The 14446-nt window shown below is 33.2% G+C and overlaps 1 protein-coding gene across 2 annotated transcripts in view; it reads right to left on the bottom strand.

The window, feature by feature from the left end:
* The window catches only part of epha4l (eph receptor A4, like), a 37235-nt gene that overhangs the window by 10481 nt on the left and 12308 nt on the right, over positions 1–14446 (bottom strand). For both annotated transcript variants that reach the window (XM_042740185.1, XM_042740184.1), the window contains exons 4-8: positions 7949–8104; positions 5695–6030; positions 845–969; positions 440–599; positions 1–21 (exon numbers count right to left, since the gene is read on the bottom strand). The exon at positions 1–21 is cut by the window's left edge and continues 94 nt beyond it. In XM_042740185.1, the coding sequence (XP_042596119.1) occupies positions 1–21; positions 440–599; positions 845–969; positions 5695–6030; positions 7949–8104 (798 nt within the window). The remainder of the gene's footprint in view (positions 22–439; positions 600–844; positions 970–5694; positions 6031–7948; positions 8105–14446) is intronic.

The following is a 14446-nucleotide window of genomic DNA, read 5'->3' as shown; positions in this document are numbered from 1 at the left end:
CTCCAACAACAGGAGCTGCGACTGAGAGAGACAGTTACATTCTTATTCATGCAGCGTATTTTTAGAGCATATTGTGCATCCCAATTTGTGCACTTATGCACTATCCTATGCTGTTTTGTAGTATAAATAGTGTGAGTAGTTCGCTCACACTGAAAATTCTAAAAGAAAAGGTGCACTTTAAACACCCGGATGATGCATTTAAATAATCGAAAAAACAAAGTGTAAAAGGTTGGACACTTCATGCATTCATGATTTAATTACATAGTGGAGGAGCTATCAGACTCTAAAGTTGAATGACAAAATAACCTTATATAATTCATACACTTAGTACATAGTGCATAAGTGTACATTGTATTGCACTGTTTTTTTATATTAGGTATTCTTTATATTTTTTGAGTATATGAAGCTGATTCTAGATCATCCTGAACTCTACACTCACCGGTGTTGGTGCTGAACTCAAATGGGGCACTGAACTCTCCGTATCCTGCGGCAGTGCGAGCGCGCACGTGAAACACGTAGGAGGTCAGCGGAGTCAGGTCTGTAATATCAGTGCTACGAGACGTCGTCTTTACGATGCGATAACTCCTCTCGTTCTGATCCTGAGATTCATAAATAAAGAGAGAGACAGAGAACGGAAGATAAGAGGAAGGTAAGAAGTCAAAGGGCACATTAGGGGGCTATTTTAACTCTAATAAAAACCTCACTTCCTGTTTATCCAGACAGCGAAAGTCCACAAGGATTGCTGTAGCGTGTAGATTCACTGTGTTTGAACAATAGCTTCTTAAAGGTACAGTGCACACAAAATTGCCTTTCAAATAAGACAAAAAAAAACAAGAAGATTCACCTTCTCGTAGTATTTGACCTCATACTCCAGTATGACTCCGTTGGGTTTCTCGGGTTTGTCCCAGAACAGAGAGAGTGTGTGGCGCGTGATGTCCTTACTCTGAACCATCATGACCGTGGAGGGAGCTGAGGACAGACAGAAAGAGTTAATATATTTATTAAAGGTTTATGCTTTCTAAATTGTACTTTTGTCAGGTTTTCCTGACACACCTGTTTTTGTTTTATCACATCACAGACAAACACAGAGGGAAAGGATAAACCCGGAGGACAAGCAGAGCTTTTTCTTCTTCTAAACTGTGGATTTGGAGTTAAGACCGCTATTGTCTGTTTGTTTTTTGTCCCCCGAAGCTGTTTGTGTTTAGGGTGAGAAAGTCAAACAGACTCAGATTCAGAGACTGCATCTGCATGGGCTTCTCCGCTTTTCCAAAGACACATCGCAAACACAATAAACAAAAAGACAAAAACAGCAAAAGAAGGTAAAAACAGATCTGGAAGATGGCAAAGATCTTTATGGATTAGCTTCCTCTACCAAACAGAACAACTCTACATATCAAAACTTCAGAAAGCGCCGCATATTTCCACAGAATTCAAACATTGTTTTTGGCAAAGTCTTACACATTGTCTTTTGTATTTTGGCTAATTAGTTAAATAATCACTATTACAATTGCTCATACTTGACATTGGACAAACGTCAAATTCTAAGGCCACAATGTTTCAGAAAACATAGAGTTTTGGCATCATTTTCACATGCTTATGGTGTTTTAGGTGACTGAAAACTGAAAAATCAAAGTGTCAAACAAACAAATAAAAAATATTGTGCACAATACCCTAACAACCACTAACAACAAGCTGACATAATAGCGGTGAGTTTCAAATGGTCACTCATATTTTCTTCAAAAAATGTAAACAAACTTGCATGAGGATACTTTCAGCTAGCAAAAAAGTTAACTATTAGCTCTATTTAACATATTTTACCATACCTAGTAGGGCTGCACGAGAAAAATAAAATAAAAAAACTGATTATAATTTAAAATATGTTACAAAGTTTTGTTAGTAGGGTTGCAAAATTTGGCCAAATATTATGTGATTATATATCAATATGACTATAAAATATTAATATCAAGAAGATGAACTAAAATATTAATCAATAGCAAGAAATATTACTATTATTTCACTGTAAAAAAAAAAAGAAAAAAAAAAGAAAAAGTATTTTAATTATCAAAGAAAAATAATAATATAATCAAATAAATTTTATTTTAAAATTAAAGTAAAAAATTATATTAATATTAATGTCTGTTTTAATTTCTTCATTTTCAAACATTAAACTATTGAGCTTTTATTTTGACACAAAACTGCAGGAAACCCATAATGTATCTCTTTTGTTGACAACAGACACTTCATTAAAAAATAATATATTTTTTAAAGAATAACTTTTACTAATATTTATGGCCGTCTTCATTTCTTAATTTACAAACATTAAATTACTGAGCTTTTATTTGGAAAGAAAACCACATGGAACCCTTAAAGCTGATTCTCATTACAAGTTTGGGAAGAGGTTGGTGCATGTTGCATTTACAAATGCACGTTATAAGAGACCCAAACTAGAGCAGATGTGGAGCAGAGCAGCTATTGTGAATTGAGCCGCTTTGAGATGCTGAAAACCCTGGATCATGAGCTGCTCATGTGTAAATGAACACAGTGCTTCACTTTGAAACATGCAGTGCATATAATTAATTAAATCACCACCTTTGCAATAAGCCATTTTGCAATTTCAGGTTTTATTTAGATTAACTGTGAAGCAATATTTATATATAGATCAATTCTTCCCCATAATCAGCACAGAAAACATTTACTGTTGGCCTACCTACAAGCATCCCAAATTCAGATGCATAAGCTAGAGTTTCATCTCTGTGCATTAGCGAGTGTGTGTGTGATTCTGTTAAACAATTCGATCCCCCGCCAGCTGTAGCAGCAGCTCGACAGCGGCCCGCTTCTATCTCACAGATCAGTCTTCCTCTGCCAGGCCAGACAGACTAAACGTGATTTAGGGTTGTCCCTCGGGGGACTCTGAGACGACCCCCTCCAGCCAAAAACACAGGGGTCACCGGCCCCCCCTCATCCACCTAACACACTCATCTCTAATGCACATCCATCATGCCGTCTGCTCTGACAGATATGGGCTGTAATGGAGTTGCGGGTGTGTGCGTGTCTGGCTGAGATAACTTAAAGGAAAGATGAGAATCTGCGCTCGTTCATCTTAAACACTCAGGCATGTTAAGATTTTGTAAAACTGATTTAGGAACGTCATGTTATATGGTTCATTTAACACCTTTAGTGCATGCTGGGATATGCTGCACTTCACATGTGGCGTAAAGTTTTGCGGCATCCCTGTGAACTATGACTTCTTATGTGAAAAATGATAATAAATATTACAAACCGAATTCTAAGAATATTCAAAATCCATAAAACGGATATTTATTACTAATGGCTTCTACAAATACAGCTTTGCCATCACTGGGATAAAGGACATTTTAAAATATATTAAAGCAGAAAACATTGAATTAAAGTTTTAAGAATATTTCACAACATAATTTTTTTTTACTGTATTTTTCATCAAATAAATGCAGCCTTGCTGAGCATAAAGGACTTCTCATTATTTTATTCTGATTTCTATAAAAATAAATAAATATATTATATAAATATATATTTTAAAATTATATTAATATTTAAATATATTTTACTATATTAAATGCATTATATTTAATATGATATATTTAAAAAATATATATATTATACTTTTAATTTATATATATATATATATATATATATATATATATATATATATATATATATATAATAATATAGATAATAAAATTAAAGTATAATATATTTAGCTAAAATATATAATTAAATATACAAGTTAAAATATATAATATATATATATATAATGTATGTTTAATAAATGATTTTAATAATATTGTTTTATGTGGTATATAAAAGTTCAAATACTCAGCAGACAAGCATTACATGGATTTATTGCTCAAATACATATTTGATCAATTAAATTAATAATAATTTATATTGATTAGACTTAAAAACAGGTGTTTTGATAGCAAAGGTTAATTTAAAATAAATGCAAAAATGTATGTTCTTTTTTATTTGCATATTCTTTCAAAAAGTCTCATTATAATGCTGCATCTGTTAGAAAACCATCATCTATAATACATAAGAATTGTTTGCTTTTATTATTAGAGGCGTATGCATGATTTTAAAGATAAACGTTGGTGTCTTTTATCATATTTCTGTTCCTAATGATTAATAAAAAGCAACAGTGTGTTACAATTAATTTTTACCATGGTTCAGGAGGTTTTATATGCTCCACAAGCACTGAAACTTTTAAGATGCCTTTATCTGAATTTCAGTTTAACTTTGACAGCATGCGTATATTGTGTTTTGTCTTTGAGTACTAAACATTGTGTCAGCAGCATCTACATTAAGACGTACATGTTAATTATTTTAAATATACACTCATGACCGCCCAGCACATGACTAAGTATGACACATGTATTCCGGTTCTCTGTTCTATAGCCAAAGGCACGTCAATGCATGGTAAAACACCACCCTCCACCCTTCACCCTCAGGCTGATTTACGGGCTTGGCTTGTCACAGAAAGTTCCGGATCTCCAGCTAACGCTCCATTCTGACGGAAACCCAAGACACCATCAAGAGCACAGACCGCGTATCACACGTCCGTAATTACACACACACACCGCCATGAATCAAAATAGTGTTTTGACGCGCTACATGTGTGTGACTGTGTTTGTAATGGAGCAGAAAGGTCATACAGAAGTTCTCTGTACGTGATTATGTGAGTGAAATTGAACCTCGTGAAATGTTTTCATTGAGGATTAAGTGAGAAATATAGTACGCTACCAGTCAAAAGTTCAGATTAATTAAGACTTTTTTATGATTTTGAAGTCTCCTATGCTCACCAAGGCTGCATTTATTTGATCAAAAATACAGTAAAAACAATAATATGGTGAAATATTATTATAATTTAAATAACTGTTTTCTAATTAAATTTTAAAATATTATTTATTTCTGTGATTAAAGCTGAATTTTAATTTTTTTAATTTTTGTATTTTTAAATCAATCTAATATGCTGATTTGCTGATCAATTATCAATTTTTTACAGGTGCTTAATTATCAATGTTAAAAACATTTTTGCTGCTTAATATTTTTGTGGAAACGGATATTTTTTTCAGGATTCTCTGAACATTCATAAGTACCTCATTTATTGGAAATAAAAAATGTATAAACATTATAAACATTTTAAATGTCTTTACTGTCACTTGTGCTCAATTTATTTCATTGCTGAATAAAAACATTAATCTCTTTTTTTAATATTTAAAATTTCAATTTCCTGCTGTTTATGATAATAAGTAATAATAAGAAATGTTCCTTGAGCAGCAAATCAGCATAAAAAATGATTTCTGAAGGATCATGTGACACTGAAGACTGGAGTAATGATGCTGAAAATTCAGCTCTGCATCACTGGAATAAATAACATTTTAAAATACATATTACAATAAAACACAGTTATTTTAAATTGTATTAATATTTCACAATATTACAGTTTTTGCTGTATTTTTAACCAAATAAATGCAGCCTTGGGGAGCATATGAGACTTCTTTCACAAACATTTAAAAACTTTTGACTGTAGCATGCTATATCTCTCATCTAATCCTCCGTGAAAACATTTAGTGAGGATCAGTTTCACTTGTCTGATTACATGCAAACATGATGCTTGATTCAATTTGAGCATGTTTGGACACACACACACATTCTCACCGGCCTGGTTGGTGGTGAGCGTGACGGACACGGCCTGCTCCAGACTGGGGTTGTGTTTGGACACCCCGTTGATGGCCCAGATCTGGAAGGTGTAGTTGGTGTGCGCCTGCAGCTGGTGAACGGACACCCGCGTGGAGCGCAGACTCAGCCGCTGTGGAGAGTATCGCACGTCGTCTCCACACGGCATGCATCTTTGCGTGTCTCGCACACACTGCTTACACACAACGTTGTAGGTGAGATCCTGCCGGCCTCCGGAGGAGAGAGGCGGACTCCATTCCAGCAGCACCGACGTTTCATTGACATTAGATATCAGATTGTGAGGAGCGGACGGAGGACCTGCGATAAACAGAGAGAAAGAGAGCAAGAACTTTAAGTGCATAACCCTTACAGAAAAACAGCCTGCTAATTCTTAACGGAAAATGTGATTATATCTAAATAACAATGTTGCAATGAGGGGAAATTGAATTACATTTTAATGCTAATATTAATTATTTTTATATTATTATTAATAATATTATCTCCTCATTTTATTATGAATTTTTATGGCCACAAAACAAAAGGCTAAAAAAGCATATATATATATGTGTGTGTGTGTGTGTGTATTTTTATATTATATTGTATTATATTATAGATTATAGATAATAGATAACCAATAATATATAATTATAGATTATAGGTTATTATAGATTATTATTATTATTATTATTATTATATACATACTATTATAATATATTAAAATAGAAAACAGTTTTTAAAATTTAATAATATTTCAAAATATTACTGTTTTTACTGTATTTTTGATTAAATAAATGCAGACTTGGTGAGCATAAATGACATATATACAACATATATAATACAATAAATATTAGAATAAATATTTACAATACATTACATATAATTTTCTCTCTCTCTCTTTATATAATTTATTGTAAATCAGAATTATTTCAATTGAAATGATTTGATTGAATGAACTACATTTCCACGGTTCTATTTTGTTACTGTTTATTTTGTGTGTGTGTGTGTGTGTGTGTGTGTGTGTGTGTGTGTGTGTGTGTGTGTGTGTGTGTGTGTGTGTGTATTTATGCAAGTACCGTTTTGTGTATTCTAAAACTTTCCATCCTCTCTGAACAGTAGGATGAAGGAAGAGAGACAGAAGAAATGAGAGAAAGAACAAGAACAGAAGGAGAAGACAAACAGCGTCTGTTCTACAAAGAGATAGAGCTGGTCATTAGTATGGAAGAGAGAGAGAGAGAGAGAGAGAGAGAGGACAGACAGACAGCTGGTAGAGTGAGACTGATACTGTCTCATTTAAATTCATTTACTTGATGTGAGGAACATCTGCTGCGCATAAAAGGATGTAAACAGAAATAATCACATGCCCATGCACAACATTCTATTAGAATTTTTGCTTTCAATTAGTTAGTTCTATATATTTAGTTTTTTTTCAGGCAATATACTAGAATACTTTCAAACAGAATACTATTCTGCTCATTTTTCATATTTTAAAGGTATTTTGTAATTAATAAAAATTTTAATCTAGGGAAACAATTAAAAATTACGAAGCTATACTGTAGATTTTTCAAGAGTCAAAAAGGGGAACATATGGCTTATATCCAATACTTCATCGTATTTGATGTGTAAATTTCCTCTTAATTATCAACATGACTAAAACTGATGTCTGAGTGCTAGTTTATACTTTTTTGAAAGTAAAAGGCCTTTTAGTATAATTGCAAAAAAAAAAAAAAAAAAAAAGCCACTTTCAGCTCATGTTTCATGCATCTTTTTACGTTGAATCTTTACTTATTTTTTTCAGAGTAAACAAACTTTTATATTGATACTAATATTTCAAGATGAACTTTTATTGGACTAAAGCAACTTACCTGATTAACCATACATCATTTTTATTCTAAAATCATGCTAAAATGTGAGTATCAAATATGATCACCAGTTGTTCTTTTTATGAACGTTTATTTGTTCATCTGTCAGTCATCATTGCATAGCATTTTTAGATTCTGCTCAATGGTTCAATAAACTGTTCCATTTAAATAAAACCAGATTTTTCAGACTATATTTTCATATGTCTGGCTTTACAGGGTTAAAATGCTTATTAGATGGAAGCTGTGATATAAAAAATATTCATATACATTAAAATACAGTAAAATCTTGAAAAAGTCCCATGTAAATCACCACCACAGTGTCCAAAAAACATGGTGCACCCACTTTAAACTGGTGCGAATGTTTATGTTTAACTCACGTGTGCAAGGCATGGCTGCGGGATCCGTCTCCGATCTGTAATATCCTTTGTCACAATCACAGGAAGTAGCTCCTTCTTTCATGGAGTAACTGTGTAGTGGACATTTACGACAGCCACCGTCCGAAGAAAGAGACCTGTAGAAGCCCACCTTACACACTACGAGAGAAGAGAAAGATGCAGGACGCCGTTAATTCAGCATAAAACAAGGCATCGAATATGTTACCCAGATAACAAAATACCTGGGGTATGACTCAAACTATTATAAGACATTATTAAACACCTCAATTATGAAATGATAATAAAGTATATAAGCAGACAAAGAAGGAACATGAAAACCTGCCAGCTTTCCGTATACAAAATGGTGATGCATTTATGATGGAGAGAGAAGCCAGGAAAGGGAGGTGAAGTCAAGAGACTGCAAGAGACAGACCAGACGATGATGAATGAGGAATTCTGGGAGTTTTCCCAGCATGCACCAGTCACCTTTAATTCTCCCTTCCATACGTCTCAAGAATCTGCCTCGCATATCTGAGTAAAACATGTTTTGACATCATAAATAAAGAATGCACGATGTTTAAATAATCTAGCGTGTGGCGTCCTCCTACTCCACTGTTTTTCATCATCCTTATCACTCATTTACGTGCAAACACAAGCGCGCACGGAAACCTCTCTCTGTGTTTGGACGTCTGTATGCGTATGGATGAAAACGAGGAGGATGAAAGATGCCTTAGACTCCAGCACACTACTATAAACTTCTATCAGACTCCAGAGACCAAACAGAAACGATGGGAACATGGGGTTGAGGTTTAGGTGGTTAGTGTGACCCTGTTATCTCCTGCTGGTAGATGTTGCAACTATAATCAATATATGATGGCAAAGCATCTCTGCATTAATAAACCATAATGCAAACAGTTAAATTACTTCCATAAAAGTCCAAATAAAGTAACACTTTCAACCACCCTTAACAACTTTAAGTCATTAATGCAAATGTTTTTTTTAATCCCATTTAACAATAATAATAATAATAATCATTCATGCATTCTTAACCATGCAAAGCTTGACATATGAAATAACAGTCAGAAATATATATATATATATATATATATATATATATATATATATATATATATATTATATATATATATATATATATATACAGTACAGGTCAAGAGTTTGGAAACATTACTATTTTTAATGTTTTTGAAAGAAGTTTCTTCTGCTCATCAAGCCTGCATTTATTTGATCAAAAATACAGAAAAAAAATGTAATATTGTGATATATTATTACAATTTAAAATAATTGTTTTTAAATGTATTATACTTTAAATTATCATTTATTTCTGTGATGCAAATCTGAATTTTTAGGATCATTATCACATGATCCTTTAGAAATCATTCTAATATGATGATTCATTATCAAAGTGGGAACAGTTCTGCTGCTTAATATTTTTTCAGAACATGTGATACTTTTTTAGGATACTTTGATGAATAAAAAGTAAAAAAAAAAAAAAAGAAAAAAAAAGAAGCTATGTTTTTAAAATATAAATATTTTGTAATAACAATATACACTACTGGTCAGTAATTTGGGGTCAGTAATTTTTTTTCTTTCTTTTTTTTTTTTAAATAAAATCAATACTTTTATTCAGCAAGGATGTGTTAAATTGATAAAAAGTGATAGTAAAGAAAATATATTATTAGAATATATATTATTAGATATATTTTTTAATTTGAATAAATGCAGTTCTTTTTAACCTTTTATTCATCAAATATATTAGACAGCAGAACTGTTTCCAACACTCATAATAAATCAGAATATTAGAATGATTTCTAAATGATCATGTGATAGACTGGATGTTACATGTGACACTATAGAAAACTATTATTTTAAGTTGTAATAATATTTCACAATATTACTGTTTTTTTCTGTATTTTTGATCAAATAAATGCAGGCTTGATGACCAGAAGAGACTTCTTTCAAAAACATTAAAAATAGTAATGTTTCCAAACTTTTGACCTGTACTGTATGTATTTTTTTAAATGGATTGGTTTATTAAACTTTTAAAAAATATTTGAATATTTTTTTTTTAATCTAAATAAAAAATTAGCAAAAGTGTTTTTGTTGAGAATCATATCTGATACACATCATGATTTTTTTGGCTCAGAGTGAAAATATGGAGGAGGTAAAACACCTTACATTGCCAAGTTATGCTTAGTTTTAGACCGAAAACTGAGCAAAAATATCCAATTTGGTGCAGATGCTGATATTTACATTGCCGAAAAGTGATGAAGATGAAATTCTGATATTGCCTGTAATGTAAATCAGTGAGATCTTTATAACAGTATATCTGACTACTTAAATAAAATTACATATATTAATATAATTTGTCACTCTATATCTCTCAGTAACATATATTGGTAAGATATGCTTAGTTTTATGATCAAAACTCAGTAGTTTCAAAACATATGCAATGCAATAGAGATAAACATAAACATTCCTCAGTAGCCTGATGGTCATATTTGATACTCACATTTGAACACGATTTTCCTAAAAAAAAAAACGTCTGGGTAACCAAGCTAAGTTGCTTCAGCCAAGTATGTGTTCACTTTGAAATATTGCAATTTAAGTTGTTGTTACAACTACTTAATAAAAATCAGTCAAGGTTTCACAGTAAAGGTTTTAAATTATCAATCAGATGACAGCAGAAAGACACATGATGCACGAGTTGAAGGTGGATATTTGTACAACCACACTAAAAGGGGTTTTAGTTGCTAAAAAGTCTAAATTATCAATCAGATGACAAAAGGCATGTAGTAGATTGTGTGCAACATGTTTTGATGATACAGTAGTTTTCATAGGGTAAAAAAAAAAAAACCAGAAACTGGAAGGAAAAATAAGCCACCACGAGATGCGCTTTCTGCCATTAGGCTCTTAGATGTTCCTCTGCTAATCCTAAAGAAGCGAACAGACCTCCCAACAGATTATCACCAGGGTCCTGGGACTGTAATCTCTGTTTAAGATTGATCCAGAGGTGCTGGAGACACCAGAGGAAGAGGAAAGCCGCTCTCATTCACTCTTTGCACTGGACTTAATCTTCACCGAACTGAAAGAGCTTTTCTGTAAGGACAAAAACCCTCCAGACATCCAAACACTGGCTATATGACATGACCCTCTCAGATAAAGAGACAAAGAAAAGTGTCTTCTGGTTTCCAAAACGTATTCCAGCGCTCCCTGATATCTATACAGGATGGAGAGCAGATATATCAGTCACATTTCTGACCCCTCAAATCAACGTTTTTCCATTAGCGAGACTCTGAGAGATGAATGCATCGGTGGGTGGCCGGATTGCGCCGCAAAATCCTCAAACACACACGCACACACACACACACACACACACACACACTGACAGGCTGCTCAAGAGCATCTTGTACTTTTATTAAACAACATCTCTAAAGTCTCATTCTGTACGTCTCTGTCTTTTCTCTTCTCTCATTATCTGCTTGAATCTACTCTGATTAAACCTTGTTGTCACTCATTTCTTCATTCGATACTACTCACTCTTCAGGAATATGAGATGAAAATTATGTCATTATTTGCTTTATGACTTAGGGTTGGTATGACTTTTAATGTTTTTGAAATAAATCACTTCTGCTTAAAAAAACTCAATTAACCCAAACAAAAAAACAGTAAAAAAAACTACATACCCCAAAATTTTTAACTGTAATGCACACTGGTTTCTATTTCAATATAATTTAAAATGAAATTAATTTCTGTGATGCAAAGCTGAATTTTCAGCATCATTACTCCAGTCTTCAGTTTCACATGATCCTTCAGAAATCATTCTAATATGCTGATTTTCTGATCAATTTAGAAAATTTTATTTATAATAATAATAATATGGGCATTTATTATAATTGTCAATGTGGAAAAAAGATGTGCTGCTTCATATTTTTGTGGAAACCGTAATATGTTTAATTTTTCGTAATAGGTTTTTTTGATGTATAGATAGTTCAAAAGAACAACATTTAAAATAGCTAAATTTCGTAACATTTTAAATGTATTTAATGTCACTTTCGATCAATTTAATGCATCCTTGCTGAACAAGAGTATTTATTTATATTAAAAAATGACTTTTTCCCAAACGTTTTCATTAATCTAAGCTGAATAATAGTATTTTTCTCCCCAAAAAAGCATCATAAAGGTAGTCCATGCAACCTGTGCACTATATTCAATGTCTTCAGAAGCCATTCAATACATTTTTGTGGGGAACAAACCAATAATTAAACAAAAGACATTGAGGCATGGAAAAGTGCAATAAATTTTTTTATTTCACAAAGTGTGTGATATAATGACGAGCAGATCATTTTTAGGTGTCTATGCCTTTAAGAATAACAGAAGTCAATGGGAAGTCTCCATTTAGATAGCTAGATAAACGTGTGTGTGTGTGTGTGTGTGTGTGTGTGTGTGTGTGTTAATGACAGTTTGCAGAGCACCAGGATTTTTTCAGACAAAAACATCAAGATCAGTTTCCTCTCCTGAGGGCATGGAAGATCTCTCTAACACACACACACACACACACACACCCACACACACCCACACACACACACATACACACACACACACACACACACCCACACACACACACACACACACACACACACACACACACACACACACACACACACACACACACATATACGTGAAAGAAACATCAATTGGCTTCTTGTCTCACGGTCTGGCATCTGTTGTTCTACAGGGTTTAGTCACTAATTAACAATTACCTCTGACCCCCCTCCAAACGCAGGGACGGCTCCATCAGTGTGATTGATGACAAACATGCGGAGGGCGGCGGATCACATTGACTGATGACTCACTCGCTCCACATGCTGACCTTGACCCCACCCTGAGGCCTACAACACTAACCGATTCGTACAAGCCCCGCTTCACCTTAACAAACTCTATTCTCATTCCAGAGGAAGTCGTCCATCTCCCGATGCCTGCCGCAGCGCATCCGACGAGCTCTAGTAATAATATTAACCTGAACAAAAGCAAATCTCATTTAGCTACTGAGTAGATATCGATGGGCATGTTGTGATTCGGATGCTGGTGCTTGTATAGTATCTTAACTACCCAAAGAAAAGAAAAATATCAAATGAGACCTTCTTAATATCTCACTTGTTGCTCCTAGAAGCAATGAGATTAAATAGAGAGCAAATAAAGACCCCAGTGATCTCAGTTTCACATTCATTTTATAACTCTGAACTCCTTCTATATGTCAACTTTTGACTCGTGTTTCTATTTTTTTTCTTCCGAGGAGAAACAGAGATAAAGTTGGTACTTCAGTTACACATAATTAGAAGCTCTATTAAGTTTGCCCTTAGCTAGTCTTTTTAAGCAGGTTTAATGACATAGAAATCATCTCTATAAATAATTTTTTTCACCACAAACAAAATCTAATGAATGTCTAATTAAAATGAACAGAATATGGGCATTATTTCAGAACAGTATTGTTAACAAACTAAAAGTAAAAAAAATGTTAAAAAAAACATAAATAGCTGAGAAAATTAAATGCAAATATTAGATGAAAAACTTACAAACTAAATAGAAATATAAAACATTAAAATGACAAATACACATAACAAAATGACTAAAATGTTAATTAAAATAAAAACTGAAAATACAATAATATAATAAATAATAGCTATATGATAAATAATAAATGTGTATAATATATAATATAAAACAGCACAATTTTCAGTGAATCACTGCATTTTGGCCTAAACAAAGTTAATGTATTGTATATGTTTTGGGTGAATTATTACCAAAGTCACCTGAGCTTGACCTCTCCTCAGCAATAACCAACATGAACACATCATTCACTTCTGCGGTTGAATTATTTATGAATATATGTTATGAAACCACAACGTTGTTGGTATTATTCTGTCAAAGTGTGTTGTTTTAATATAACAGATTTGGCAGGTTTTTGAAGGTATTGATGCAAGACTTCCTGAAATGACCTGGACTTCATGCTGCCCTGAACACGTACACCAACTTCCTCCCTTCGAAGAGAGGAATTTCCCCAAATTTACGGTGCGTTTATCGGGTAAAGGATCGCGTACACCCTTTTGGGCTGCAGGGGTCTTTAAAATCCGTACCCAATTTAATAGCAACTACCATGAAAATAAAAGAATGGAGAGATTAGAAAGATAAGTGTGTGTCTGGCAAGGTCTGCAGGTATTGTTATACATGAAAAGTTGCGGCACTATTTTCTAGTACAGGACGTTTTGGCACAGGAGGATATGCAAATGAGTTCCACACACATTTGTCGAGTTCATATAGTGACACACACACACACACACACACACACACACACACACACTCACACACAGAGTTTCCAGGTGAATCTATAAAAACAACTCTTCATGCAAAACCCTTTCTGACACACACTACAAAAGAAACATCACACACATCACACAAACACAAGTTTACAACATGATGCAT

Source organism: Cyprinus carpio, chromosome B15, assembly GCF_018340385.1.
Source record: "Cyprinus carpio isolate SPL01 chromosome B15, ASM1834038v1, whole genome shotgun sequence".
Classification (NCBI taxonomy): Eukaryota; Metazoa; Chordata; class Actinopteri; order Cypriniformes; family Cyprinidae; genus Cyprinus; species Cyprinus carpio.
This window is presented reverse-complemented; position numbering and strand designations above follow the sequence as displayed.